Below are 15,450 nucleotides of genomic sequence, written 5' to 3'. Positions count from 1 at the left end.
GTGATGTGGTTTGACTTAGAGCCAATAAGAAGGCAAAATGGGAAGGCAATAAAAATGCAGGTTAGATAGGAAGAAGCTCTCTCAGGAAGCTACGGCGTGGTGGTAAGCTAAGGCTAGTCAGTGGCTCTTCACTATTTCTCGGATCTCTTCAGCAAACTTTATTTATTTATTTGTTTATTTATTTATTAACATACAAATAAAATATCACATTTCAGCACAAATAAAATATCACCACACTCAACCCCCACTCTAAGTATCCATAGGAAAAACTGGGGTGGGGGGATGTAACACTTTTAACAGTTACATTACCTCTGATTAAAATTTTAGTATTCAATTTAAAGAAAGCCCAGGTTCCAAAGTAGAGGATCAGCATTAAGGTTGAAGGTAGGTTCTGGGAGTCCTTTACACTCAGCTGACAACATGAGAGGGGATTACTGAAGGAGAGGATGCGCCCAGGGAGCAGACAGAGGCAGATGTATTAGACTCCATCTCTTCATCACTGTCATCATCTAAATGGAGGTCTTAAATAAATTGGTTCACATTCTTTGCAGCAAAGGCTGAATTGTGCCCCTCTGTTTCATATAGTTAGGTGCCTACACCTAACTCACTGATGGTATTATAGACTTGTGAATATCAGTTAGGTTGGAGTGAGATCCTGAGGGTGAAGCCCTCACATGACATTGAAGCCTTCACAGGAAAAGATGCCAGAGAGATTCCTCTGTCTCTCTCTACTCTTCGAGAGCATAAGGAGAAGGCAACCCTAAGTCAGCCAGGAAGAGGGTTCTCATCAGAGCTCAGTCTTTCTGGCACTCAACCTTAGACTTCTAAATTGCAGAATTGTAAAAAATAAATCTTGGTTGTTTGTTTGGCATTTAATTGTGGTGCCCCAAGTTGACTAATAGAACCTTTAAATTGCTTTTGCATAATTTGCATGTATTTAAAATTCTCCATCATAAGCTTACATGGTTGCAAAGACTGTGATTGTCATTGTCCTGTAACAGTGACCTATGTACTTTATCTCTGCAGGATGGAAGTGTGATGATGGTGTATAGTCCTCCATTGACTATTCTAGACTGTAAAGAAGTCCTTCGTTTCTCTCAGGTCACAGTTGTTAGGATTATGCGGTGCTCCAGCTGCATGACCCCACATGCGCAGTTCAGGAGCTAGACAAGAGGTCTTGCATCTTACATCATCAGTGTGCGCTGGTGATCACATACACACGTGGCAACCAGCACATGTGTCATGTAGCTCTGCAGGCCCACCTGTGCCTTAAAGAGCCGTGACTCAGACCCCACCCTCTCTCTCTGTTCTGCTCCGTCTTCCCCCATCATCTTTCCACCTCTCTGCACGTGCTCCTTTCCCAGGCCTGGTTCTTCTCCCCACCCCTCTTCCTTCTAATACAGCTCTCTGCTACTAGGCTGTGCTCACAACCTTTTCGGCGGTAACCAGCACCATTTATCATTCATTTCAACAGTTTCAGAGGGTCCAGTGCACCACGGTGTAGAGGGCACGGCAGAGCATGGCAGATTACATCACAGAGGGCTGGGAAACAGAAAGAGGAATGCTGGCCACAGGAAACGTGTTAGTCATCAGAAATAAACATTTGGATTCCACTCAATCATAGGATTTTATTTCTATCTAATTCAATATTTTCTTAAGCACTCAAAGAAATCTTTTCACTCGAAGTTTTCATATCAAAAAATATATAAACTGAGGGCAGTGGTGGCACACACCTTTAATCCCAGCACTCGGGAGGCAGAGGCAGGCGGATCTCTGTGAGTTCGAGGCCAGCCTGGTCTCCAAAGCAAGTTCCAGGAAAGGCGCAAAACTACAAAGAGAAACCCTGTCTCGAAAAACAAAACAACAACAACAAATATATATATACTGAAAAAAAGATTGATTTGAGACAAGGCCTCACTATGAAGTCCTGGGTAGCCTGGAACTCACTATATAGATCAGGTTGGTCTCAAACTCACAAAGATCTGCCTGACTCTGCTCTCAAGTTCTGGCATTTAAAACATTCTCCACCATGCCTGGAATGATGAAATTTTTTTAAAACCTTTTTTCTGTGACCACAAGGCTGATATATATATATATATATATATATATATATATATATATATATATATATATATATATATATATATATAATTTTAAAAGTCCATTTGTTATTAAGTTACTATCATGAGTACCATTTGTATACAATTGACTAAAACAACATAAAAGATAATACTAACTGAATACTAACCAAATAGTGAGTAGTATCTTACTAAAATATGATTTAGCATTTCTATTAGGTAGAATTCAGTATTTTTCTCATTAATTTATAGGTAGATATTATTTATTGTCAGAAAGGAACCTAATTCAGTGTCAATATCAGACAAAATAGATTTTATTTCAAAAGTTGTTTCAAGACAGAAAACACTAGGTATTAACAAATATATAACAATTGTGAACGGTAACTCCAAAATATACAAAGCAAACTGTGACAGAATTGGAGGGAGAAACAGACAGTTCTGTAATAATAATAAATAATTATTTTTTAATATTTAATAATTCAAAAGAGAACAAGTTAGAAAAAAATCTGAAGAATGGACGCTGGAGATGGTAGCTCATGCCTATAATCCAGCACTGAAGAGGTAGGACAAGAGGATGGAGAATTCAAAGTCATCCACATCTATTTAATCAAAAATAAAAATAAATAAATAAATAAAAATAACCATGGAGTTATCAATTCCTCACTTTCAATAATCAAAATATCCAGACAGAAGATAAGTCTCTTAATATTCTACTGCAGTGAAGAGACACCATGACTGAGGCAATTCTTATGGAAGAAAGTGTTTGGGGGCTGGTTCACAGTTCAGAAGGTTAGCCCATGATTGTCACGGCAGGAATGAGGACAGCAAGCAGGCAGACGTGGTGCTGGAGAAGTAGCTGAGCAGTACACCGCATCCACAGGCAGCAGGAAGAGCCTAGACAAAGACCAGGCTTGAGCTTCTGAGGTTCCAAAGCCCATCCCCAGAGACTCAACTTCTACCCACCAGGCCACTCCTACCCAACAAGGCCAGACTTCCAAATCCTTCTTCAGTAGTGCTACTCCCTGATGACTAAACATTCAAACATGTGAGCTTATGGGGGCTTTTCTTATTTAAATCATCACACTAAGTAAGGCAATAAAAGGCTCGAACAATACTGTGTGTGTATCAACTGTACTTGGCAGACAAACAGAGAATGCACTACCAACAGCAACGAACACACATTTTCCTCAGTAACACAGAGAACTCTTTTCTGAGTGGACCATATGGGAGATGAGAAAACAAATCTTAAGAATGACTTTAAATTTTAAGTTATGCACATCTTTTCCGGCAACAGTGGAATAAAGCTAGAAGTGAACAAATACAGCTTCAAAAGTTATAAATAAGTTGAAATTAGATCACACTCTTTGTTTCTTTAAATAAATAGGAATGGATCCTCTCCCTCACCAAGCAGGACCCAGGGATCACATTCAGGTCATTAGGTTTGGCAGCAGGCATCGTTCGTTACCCACTGGGCCATTCCGAAAGACTGTTTTTCTTTTTTAAAAAGGAGCTCTCTGCACTGGGGTTATTCCAATATCCCAACACATTTCCTTAAATATCTTAATTTTTTGTTATTACCATAATCTTTCTGGTATTTTATGCTTAAACTTATTGTATGAAATGAGGAGTCTAAAACTGATTGTTTTTCCTCTAATTTAATAGGAAGTTGTGACAGCGCTGTTCCCTTACATAGTGTTGATCACAGTATTGATTGTGAGCAGTGCACACTGTCATTTACTGACCATTCATCAGGAGGGAGCTAATCAAGAAAAGATGGTGGCATATCCACACCACGCAGAATTATTTAGCTTTAAGTGAAGAGAGTACCAGAGGACAGGAGGAAATCTCTGCCGACTCTATTTCAGTCAGGGGCCAATACCAAGGATACACTGAGCTGACCCACTCGAGACAGTTGTTGACAATCGCACTGATCAAACCAATTAAAAGTTGTGAGTCCTTTTTTTACTGATGGCCAAGGGCAGGCTGATACCTCTGATAAATCTCTTGGCGCCCAGGTTTAGGGGTAGAGCAATTTCAAAGGCAAAACTCACAAAGACCATAATTTACATCAAAGTTAGATGAGCATCAGAGTCACCTTGAACGGCAGAACATAGTAATTATACTGACATAACATGACAATTATTTTTCACTTATATCTTCTTTAGTTATTTTAGTTTACTTTAATTATTTTGATTAATACATCTGGACCATGGTCAAAGTCATGGAAGTCTCAAATGAGCTGCCACTGAGAACTTTACCGTCGGGCAGGGGTGGGTAGAGGGCTGAGGACTGACTAAGCAAACCCCAAAGGGAGAGAGAACAAGATGGCGCTGCCTTAATCATTTCAACATAAAGAACTGACATTTTCAACTCCACCCTCCCCCTCCAACCTCCAGTCAATAAATAGGTAAAGAAATTAACAGGTACTTGTCAAGAAAAGAAACATAAATGACTAATACTTGTTTTTAAAAGGGTTCAACATCCTTAGCCACCAGGGGAATGCAAATTAAAATTACTTTGATGTTCCATCTCACCCTAGATAGAACGACTATCATCTGGAAATCAGCAAAGAATGTAGCAAAGGAGCCTTGTTTACTGCTGGTGAGAGGGCGAACTAGTATAGCCATTGGGCAGACCGTGACGGAGGTTTCTCAAAAACTTAAAACTGGAACCGGGCATGGTGGCGCACGCCTTTAATCCCCACACCGGGGAGGCAGAAGCAGGCTGATAGCTGAGTTGGAGGCCAGCCTGGTCTACAAAGTGAGTTCCAGGACAACCAGGGCTACACAGAGAAACCCTGTCTTGAAATCAAAAAAGGCAAACAGGTTGTGGATTTAGCTCAGTGCCTAGCAAGCGCAAGGCCCTGGGTTCCGTCCTCAGCTCGGGTGGGGGGGGGGGGACCCCGACAAAAAACAAACAAACAAAAAAAGGCAAACAACAACAAACTTAAAATTGTAATTATCATATGACCCAGATATAATCACTGCTAGAACATACTTAACGGACTCTGTTCCTATCAGAGAGGCATGTGCATACCCAAGTTTGTTATTGCTGCAGTATTCACAATAGCCAGGAAAACGGAATCAACCCAGATGCCCATGGGAGATGAGCAGATAATGAAACTGTGATACCTATACTTAATGAATTTGATTCAGCTGTAAAGAAAAATGAAATATTCAGTAAAATAGATGCATTTGGAAAGTAGTATATTAAGCAGGGTGACCTGGACTCAGAAAGACGGACCCCACATTCTCTCTCCAATGGCGATACATATATACGTGTGGGTGTCAGTGTGGGTATAGGCCAGCGCTTCTCAACCTGGGGGTCCAACGGCCCTTTCACGGGAGTCACATCAGATATTTACATTATGATTCATAACAGTAGCAGAATTACAGTTATAAAATAGCAACGAAAATAATTTTGCGGTTGGGGGTCACCAGGACGTGAGGAACTTTGTCAAAGGGTCACAGCCTTAGGAAGGTTGAGGACCACTGGTCTAGGCTATGACACGTGAGAGGAGATTATGAAAGAGGAGGAAGAGCCTTGCAGAAGGGGGAGCAGAACACACGTGACATTAAAGCTGAAAGGAGGGGTGGGGATTTAGCTCAGTGGTAGAGCGCTCGCCTAGCAAGTGCAAGGCCCTGGGTTCGATCCCCAGCTCTGGAAAAAACAATAAAGTAGAAAGGGGACTGCTGGGAGTGGGAGGTCACCGGGGAGCAGGGGAGCAGAGGAGGGAGGGGAGGACCAACCAGAAGACGTTGTGTCTGAAGAGGACACAATGAATCACCAGCTGAGCAGACGCTCAGTGTGGAAACCATCTGCTGTGCAAGTGTGAGGACCCGAGTTCTGACTCCCAGAATCCATGTAAAGCCAGACTCAGTAGTGGGCCCCTGTATTCTCCGTGCTTCTACAAGGAGGAAAGCAGAGACCAGAGGATCCCTGGTGTATGACAAACACCCATGGTTGTCCTCTGACCGCCATACATGTGCACATTGTAAATACACCCCCCCCACACACACACAGAGAGAGAGAGAGAGAGAAAGAAAGAGAGAGAGAGAGAGAGAACTCGATACTTTAATATTTTATTTTTATTTCATTTGTACATGTGTTTTGCCTACATGTATGTCATGCATGCCTACATGTATGTCATGCATGCCTACTGCCTGCAGTGTTTGAAGAGGGCATTGGATCCTCTGGAAGTGAAGTGAGCTGCCCTGTGGGTGCTGGAAATTGAACCTAGATCCTCTGCAAGAGCAGCCAATGTACTTAACTGCTGAGGTATCTTCCCAGCCCCAAACCCGGTGCTTTGCATACTAATTTAAAAAACAAGTTTAAAATGGGGATTGTGAATTCTTTTTCCTTTCTTTCTTTCTTTCTTTCTTTCTTTCTTTCTTTCTTTCTTTCTTTCTTATTTCCTTGTCCTAGGTGTGAACATGATAGCTAGTATATTAGAAGCCTTTTTATTTATTTAAATTAAATAATTTCAAATATTTTTAACTTTTTAGACTTTTTTATTCTGTTATATGTATTGAATGTTTTGCCTGCAGATATTTATGTGTACCATGTGTGCACCTGATGCCATGGAAGTTAGAAGAGGGGATCAGATCCCTTAGAACTAGAGTTATGGGCTGCCATGTGGGCACTGGGAATCAAATGTGGGTTTCTTCAAGAGCAGCAAGGGCTTCTAACTGCCCAAACAACTCCTGAGGCTCCTAAAAGAGTTTTGAAATAGTTTTCACTGTGTTGTCCAAACTGCTCTCAAAGTGATCCCCCTGCCTCAGCCTCCACATGACTACATGTGCAGCAGGCCATGGTGCCAGGGTGAAAGGCATTTTTTCTTTTGGCTATGATGTTACCTGACTGCCTGATGATTCTGAACTATTTGATTTTGGCCTTGCTTTATGTGGGAAAGAAGTATTTCCTTCTTGATTGAACTGTTGCTAGCTTCCCCCCCTCTCTCTCTCTCTCTGTGTGTGTGTGTGTGTGTGTGTGTGTGTGTGTGTGTGTGTGTTATGGTTAGCCAACTTCTCCCTCAATAACACACACACACACACACACACACAGAGAGAGAGAGAGAGAGAGAGAGAGCATTTAACCAAAGGAAGGGGAGAGTCCTGTTGACCATTTCCCTTTCCCCAAGAGTCTGCAGATACCAGTGTCCTAACTCAAAATTTCACAAGAACCGCCTGGTAAACTGTGGAACTTGTCTATTCTTTCAGTTCCTCCAAGAGCGTTTTCTTCTTTGTAGTGAAGTTCCTTGTGACCAAAAAAGTTCTCCAGGTCATCAAATACTTTCTCCGAGGACTGCAGTATTTCCTGGCATGTGCATGCTTCAGTAAAATGATCGGTGTATTAAAAGCCCACGGGGCCTCTGCTGAAGCCAACAACAGCGCTGCAGCTCCTTTGCGGCATGTGTGAAATCTGCCCATCACACAAAACAGTCTTCTGTAGCACAACACTCTGCCTCTCTGTCCATTTCACACCAAGTGCTCAGTGTGCTGGGAATGCTGGAAAGGGATTCCTTTTTAGGGCCTTCCACCGCAACAAACATCACAATGTTAGAGGCATAGTGGACCTCTGTGATTAGTTTTAAAATCCTTTATTTTACACAAGAGGAAACTGAGGCATAGATTGGCCACCTTATAGCAACTCGGCTGGATTACATCGGGCCATAAACAGAACCTAAGGACCCTAGATGCTTTACCTAGTTTAATGTGTGACTGGTATCCCCATAAAAGACACGGGAAGCTCTTCTTCCTTCTTTCAAGCCATGTCTGTCTAATTTAGTCTGTCGGAACACGCCATTCTGTGGTTGACATTAACAGGCTGTCATCCAAAAGAATCTGTTGAAAAACACACGGCATGTTCAGCAGAACTAGAGAAGGCTTTCTTTACAGACTATAGTCATTGAGAGGGCCATCTATCTGCCTCCCCCTCTTCCCACATAGCAAACTCATGATGCCATGGAGTGCTCAGCTGGGTTCCCATCCATATATGAAAACTTAGCTTGGCACGGTGCTTGTTAGAACTAAGTCCGACCAGCTGTATCTCAGCCACAAGGGAGATAAACAGAGACAATGTAGTTGCTTCGGGACAAATTGTATCAAAAACATACACCATTAAGGGCATACAAGTGGATGACTTTCCATCTAAGCAGATTTTAGCGCTTGGTCTGAGGTGCCCTGAATATGGATGATGAAAGCAAGGGATGCCTGTTTAATGTAGCCCTTTGGTAGGTCATGTTTCTCACTAGGTCCTCTAGAGTTTCAGGAGAAAGTGACCAAGTCTGATACCTTCGGCGACTGTCTTAGGTTAGGTTTTCTGTGCCCATTTGCCATTTTTATTTATTAGTTTATGTTTGTTTTTCGAGACAGAGTTTCTCTGTGTAGCTTTGCACCTTTCCTGGAACCTACTCTGTAGACCAGGCTGGCCTCGAACTCACAAAGATCTGCCTGCCTCTGCCTCTTGAGTGCTGGGATTAAAGGTGTGCGCCACCACCACCTGGCCCATTTGCCATCTTAGTGGTCACCTTTCTGTTTGTTCCTGGTGTTGTGTTGTTCTGGTTTAACTAGCTCCCTTTCCCCATGCCCCATATACCCACAGAGCTATGCAAACTTTCCCATATTCCAGTTCCAGAACATTCTCATCACCGTCAGGAGTCTTGCACTCATGAACAATGAGTCCTAGCTCTACTTCTCCTGACCTGTGTTCCAACGCTATGCGTTTATCTATTCTGGACATTTCATAAAAGTGGAATTACACAACATGATTTTATAGTCAGTTTCTTTCAATAGTGTAAATCCTATGCACGTTGGAGCCTATCTCCTTGCTTCATTCTTTTATAAATACCTGTGATTTTTAAAAGAATATTTCTTGAAAAAAATGCAAATATCCTTCAAGAGACACCTTTGCTATTCTTGGTAGACAAAACGAAACAAGATATTTAACTTGGAACTCAGTTTGACCGATTAACGTGGGTGTAGAAATACAATACAAAAATTTTAATCTCAGTAATTAAGAAATAAGGGAAAAGAACATCTAAGGGAATAAAAATGATCATCTTAATATATCTTTTTTTTTCTTTCAAGTCTTAGTGAGAACTAAGAGAGAAGCCAGGCTCGTGTATGTATGACTGCCGTGTATTTATTTTGTGACTCGGAAGACTCCGTGCGCTGCTGAGTCGGTTCTTGCATCTGTCCGTGGGACAGAAAAGAACAGGGAAGAGCACGAGGCTACAGCTGAATTTAGAAAGTTAGAGGTGCTCGCATCTGCCACACAGAGAGGGACAGGAGATTCCTTCCAGCGGGCGGGCGAGGGAGCAGAGCACAGACAACAGATGTGAGGAAGGTCCCAGGGCTGTCAGGTTTCAGCATCCTTGTGCCGAGGAAGGGAGGCGCCAACATGATTGATGTCGGGAGGCTGTATAAAAGCGGTCGCTATCTCTGCAGCTGCTTGTCACACTGACCCGCACGTCTCTCCGCTCTTCTTGGGGTTTCTGTCAAGTGGTGCAGGAGGGAGAAAAAAACTCTCGGGAGAGTAACCTTTTACTGTGGTCATGCCAGAACCCACTAAGAAAGAGGGTAAGAACACCCATAAATCTTCTTGTTATACTTTTTAATATGTAGTTTGGTGTTTATTTTCAAACAGGTCTCTGATTCTTTTTTTAGACAGACTATAAAACAGTAGAATGATTGGGATGCAAAGATAAAATTCTCGAGTGTGAAAAGGTCAGAAGAAAAATATAAGCAACTGAGAAAAATCTGATAGAGTTTATAAAGCAACATTGATTCCAATGATTAAGTGAAAATTCTACTCTTCAATTTTAAGAGGTCCTCAAAATGCTTAAATCAAAGATATTAACTGTTTGTGGGGAGGAGGCTGCATTTTCAAGCTTATTTTTTTACTTTGTTTCTCAAAATATCCACCTTGTTTGCAGTGCACAGGGGTGGGATGCTTTCTCAAACACTTGATAAATGTGGTCAAGTCTTCGAATAAGAATGTGTGATATTATTTGTAGTTTTACTATTTTTTTCCACAGGAAGGCATTTAAAACATACAGATAGATGTGATTGTTGCTTTGGGAACTCAGCTTTGAAATTCTTACTTGAAAAGAAAATCTTTCTGATAATGACTGGTAGATTGAACCTGCTCCTGAGTTTTGCTATATACAATTTCAAAATATTTAGTCTTTTAACGAAAACAATTGAGGGGTTGGGGATTTAGCTCAGTGGTAGAATGCTTGCCTAGCAAGCACAAGGCCCTGGGTTCGGTCCTCAGCTCTGAAAAAAAATTTGAGAATAAAAAAGAAAAATAATTGAGGAATAGTCTTCATTAGAAGAAAATTTTCTCCTTTTTATAAAAAGATCAAGATTTTAAAATTTGCTAGTCAATAATGTAAGCAAGTTGGTGTGGGTGACTATGAAAATAGTGAAAATGCATTCATCACACAAATATATTAACTAATTTTTAGTAGAAACATCTTTCGTAAATATCATCTCATACTATGGTTTCTCTTTGGGTGATATAAACCTTTACTAATGATTACAGAGGAGAGGAATACCTTTGAGTTTCAAGCCAAGTTTCTGATGCTTTGCTTCTCTGGGAATAATACAAAATATAAATATTTAAATCAAATCAGTTTCACTGGGGCTTTCCAATCTTATTTTTTTTCTCCTCTGCACATAAAAGCATACTTGTATGCACTCACAGATACACACACTCACACACACACACACATGAGATTAGCAGAGAACATTAAAAAAAAAAAAACAGGCTTTTTGTTTCATTTTTAATTCTTAAAAGTGCTTGTTACCATTATTTTGGAGAACTTTGAAAAAGATGCCACACGTTGAACATGAAGTTGAAATACTAACCAAATGGCGAAGAGGCTTTTAAGTGTTTTTCTTTATGTAATTAGGTAGTCAGTGCTGACAGGTTGGGGTGATCAGTTACAGGTTGGCTCTACTTTAGTGGTAGAGAGCATTGATGGATGAAGTCTTCCTCCCAAAATAACCACACCAAATGCATGCATTAATATGGGAACTTAATCCCAACTGTGGGGAAGTGTGTCTAACACTTTAGCAAAAGTGTCTTATTTGTGATGCAAATGATTTACATGTGTATTAAATGTCCCTTTTATCTGATGGGTCACTTGACTTGCCTCTTCGAGGCTTACTTGGATGAAATGCCTTTTATGATTCCCAAATGAAAACAGAAGATTATTTTAATTATTCTGAATTGCATTTGTTGTTTAACATCCCAACTGTAAATAACAAGAAAGCTGGAAGATTAATTAGCAAGGTTCTAGGCTACAGGACCAATAAAGCGAATTAAATGATCCTGCCTGCTGATCATTAAATGATGCAGTGGAGTTTTGTGTTTGGTTTGGCAACTTGATCCAATCTCTTCTACACTTAGAGAAGGAAATTATAGAGCTAGGAAAAAGACAACATATTTTTCTTCTCATATGTATTTATACTATATATTTTATATATTTGAAAAATAAATCTACATGAACACTAAAGTCTCCAGGAGTTTCTTTTGCTGTCAAAGTACTTTTGGTATTCTGTGTAGGAGCCCCTCCACCCAGGACAGTAATTTTATACCCATAGATTCTTTGCTTAGTTTAAATTTGGATGGTGGGAAGTGACATCCCAAAAAGCATCACTGACATATTTAAAACCCATCGAGGAAGTACAGAGATTTCCTTTTTTAATTCCCTTACCAGCAGAACTGGTTGTTAAAGGAGCTGTGTCCAGTTTGCCGTGGTGAAACTTGCTTTTGGCATTCATTGTCGTTTACATCCCAAAGAATGTGGTAATTGCTGTGCTGTCCTGGTCTGAAGCGACTACGCTCTTTCGATGATTTATTTCATATATTTATTTCGATGCAACAAGACAGCATCGAAGCTACCCTCTGAAAGACAGCATCAAGAATAAACCAGCCATGCTTCAGCAGTAGATATTCACCCAAAGAACGGGCTCCTCCAGCCCTAAGGGTCTTCCCTCTTCTCCCCAGCTGGGAACACCATGTCCAGAAGGGTTGGACTACTGCTGTGCGCCTGGATAGGATCTGGCAAAGGGACCGAGTTTTCAGCACCTAAAGGTGCAAAGGACATCTCACTTAGGTGCCTCCAACCTGCAGTGGCCTAATTCTGGGAATCTCATGTCAGTTCTTCAGGGAGTGGGTCATTCTAAGGATGAGAACAACAGGTGCAGCTTTGGGCCTCAAGGAGGAAGTCTAGTGGAAAGAATTAGTCTATATGAAAATATTTTGGCTATCTCAAGGACTCCGTTGGAAACAGAAAGCATCTTTTTCCCCGGTGGTGCTGAGGGCCAAATCCAGGGCCTCATGCATGCTGGGAGTGTGCTCTGCTATGGAGCTCCATCCTTGCCTAGAGCAGCAGTAACTGCGTCCCATTGTCTTCTCTCTGTTTCACCAGCTGCGGATGTGCTCGGACAAATGTGTTATTTACCCCATGGACCTATCCTACACTCCGTGTTCATATAGACTCTGAAGCTATTATATTTGTCTAATCAGATGGTGAGAAAAGATGCTGAAAGGAAGCTTCAGTTGTCAGAAATCTCCCAGAGTGCCTTGCTAATGGATTCACTTACATATCAACTATTAATTAAGCAGTACCATGCTCCATTTCAGACAGATAGATAAGGTGGCTTCTTCAGGCCTTCGAGGATAATTGCCACTCTGGGTCCTTGTATGTAAAGAAATAAACTGCCTCTGGAAATTTTTCTTTTTCCTGCCAAAAAGAAACTATCAACACAAAATTAAGAAATTTTAATAATGTTTCTTCTTGGGATAGAATATTTATTAATTTGAAAGTATTATAGGGTTGGCTAGGTGGCTCATCAGGCAAAGGCACTTGCAGAGCCTGACAACCTTAGTTCCACTCATGAGACCTGTATGGTGACAGGAGAGAGCCAGCTCCCACAGTCCTCTGACCTCCACATGCTCACAGTGGCTCACATAGACGCACATACATACATACATACATACACACACACACACACAGAGACAGACAGACACACACATGAACACACACAGACAGACAGACAAAGAGACAGACAGACAGACACACATACAGATACACACATACAGACAGACATATATACACACATACATGCACGCACACATAGAGAAACACACACATATAGACAGACAAGCAGACACACACACACACACAGACGACAGACAAACACACACAGAGACACATACATGCACACACATTAAATAAAATGTAATAAAATTATAAAAGTAATACAAATGATGCTTAAACACATAAAAGTTATTGTACTTCTGCAGCATGTAATGATGCATGCCACAAGGCCTGGCTCTTTAGAATCTGCACCTAACAGTTAACTGTTAGATTCTATGCTATCTTGAAAATTTCTTTTCTCTCACGTTGAGTTGAGGCCTCACCATGAATTTCACCTTTGCTTTGTCACATATCAGGCTCTATTATATTTTGCATATATAACTAACCAGAAGAAGTCAATAGTTCCTTCTGGTCCTGTGCATCCATCAAAATACCTGCTGGAGTTGCCATAGTTTTCTCCTTTCATGTTGGATCCTTTCTTGCACACTCCAGACACAAGACAAGCAGAGGGCCATTTATGACTGCAATTGTAAAGGTGTATTTGATAACTTCCAGAGTCAAAGCCGGGCTCTTGCGATGCATTGACATCCAATGTAAAGTATCTGCTGTGTGTTCTTGGGCCTTTTTTGGTGGGATCAGGAGGGAACATGGTCACAGAGATCTTTTTCAGCCCAGCAACCTTCCCACTTGCTCTATTTTTCTCTCCTGGTCCCTAGAACATCTTAAAGTTCTGCAGAGTGTAAAAACCAATCTGAAACTAAAGTGGCATCCTTCACCTCTTGCCTATTTCTAAGCATGACTCTGGGCTTAGTCATCATCAGAAAAGGAGCCCAGTGACGGGACGCCTCCCTCTCGTATTTACTCACTGACCTTCAGGTTCCACGTGCAAGCCACTGGGTGGCTTATTTGAAGTCCCCAAATAAACTTGATTTGGGAAATCAAATATATATGAATACATATACTTATGAATATGTATATTCTTAAATTAGGGGGAAGTTAATGTATAGGAAACAAGATAGAAGAGTAGAGGAGAAAGGATGAGGCATTTCTTTTTTTAAAATCGAGAGCAGCTGTTTTCCCTCTAACTCTGCATGAGCATGCAGGTCGAACAAAAAGCTCGAAGGAGGAGTGCACAAGCTACATTGTGAGGTGTGTTGTGGTGTCTATACTCCCAACATTCAGGAGGCTGAAACAGGAGAATGGAAACTTCAAGGCCAACCTGGGCTACTGAGTAAGACCCTATCTCAGAGAAGATATATGAAATGTCAAGAAGAAGATATGTGAATAAGTACTATAGTATTACCTCACCCCCACCAACCCGCTCAGAAAAGAGCTGCCTTGACGTACTGCATCTGTGAAGTGCAGGCTTGGGCCGTGTGTGTATGAAGGAATGCTCTGGGGAAATACACCCTGGGGAGGCTTAATGCTTGGCAGAATTCTTCTTTCTCGGTGTCTGCTTTTATGATCATCCCACTGCACCTGTCAGGGAGATAAATAAAGGACAGGGTGATTCTTTCCTCTCAAGCTCTCTAAATAAAACACTTAAAAAAAAAACTATAGGAAAACAAATTGTGTCCTTGCTCTCATCCAGTGAGTGTGAAGGAGTCCCCCTCTTGCTTCCAAGGAATTTCAAAAAGCAGAGAAGTCAAGAGGTAAAATGGCCAAATGTTCTCTACTTCTCTTGGGAATCTTGAGGGAAGGAAACCTGTCAAGTACTTAGACTTTCTCTATGGCTTGCTTTATTTTCGGTCTGAGACATGGCTCTGGCCTTGAGACACTTTAATTTTTTGTATTAAATAGTGTCTCACTATGTAGCTCAAGCTGGCCTTGAACTCACCATCTCTCTTCCCTCAGCCTCTCTAATACTAGTACCTGCATCATCTTTTCCATGTTTCCCTGGGCACACACAGGTGGTTCCTTATTGATAGCAATCTTAAAGTCCATTCATGTTGGAAAAAGCTACCCAAACTGAAGTCACTTTCAAATAAAGTATCTTAAAAAATATGAATGAAACAATCTTCTGCAATACTCTTACAAATATGTTCTTCTAAATCTTAGGGATCTATGAGAACAGGTAGCTGTGAAATTATTGCTATTGCTTTTACAGACTAGCAAGCATGCTTGTTCTTTTTCCTTAAAATTCTTATGACCAGTTTATTTTAAAATGTCAAGTTAGAGTCTTTATGGACCTGTAAAGAAGACTTTATTATTATGAAACTTTCCTATTTTTACCTAAAATCCTTCCTCAGTACCTCTATG

The 15,450-nt window shown here is 41.0% G+C and overlaps 1 protein-coding gene across 6 annotated transcripts in view; it reads left to right on the top strand.

Annotated features, from left to right (window-relative positions):
• The first annotated feature begins 9,380 nt into the window (after positions 1-9,380).
• The window catches only part of Mybpc1 (myosin binding protein C1), an 86,718-nt gene continuing 80,648 nt past the window's right edge, over positions 9,381-15,450 (top strand). For 3 of the 6 annotated variants that reach the window (XM_036169784.1, XM_036169783.1, XM_036169782.1), the window contains exon 1: positions 9,381-9,658. In XM_036169784.1, coding sequence (XP_036025677.1) covers positions 9,634-9,658 — 25 coding nt within the window. In that variant the 5' untranslated portion in view covers positions 9,381-9,633. The remainder of the gene's footprint in view (positions 9,659-15,450) is intronic. The other 3 variants (XM_036169787.1, XM_036169788.1, XM_036169786.1) reach the window with 1 other exon arrangement.

The sequence above is a fragment of the Onychomys torridus genome, chromosome 20, assembly GCF_903995425.1.
Source record: "Onychomys torridus chromosome 20, mOncTor1.1, whole genome shotgun sequence".
Classification (NCBI taxonomy): Eukaryota; Metazoa; Chordata; class Mammalia; order Rodentia; family Cricetidae; genus Onychomys; species Onychomys torridus.
This window is presented reverse-complemented; position numbering and strand designations above follow the sequence as displayed.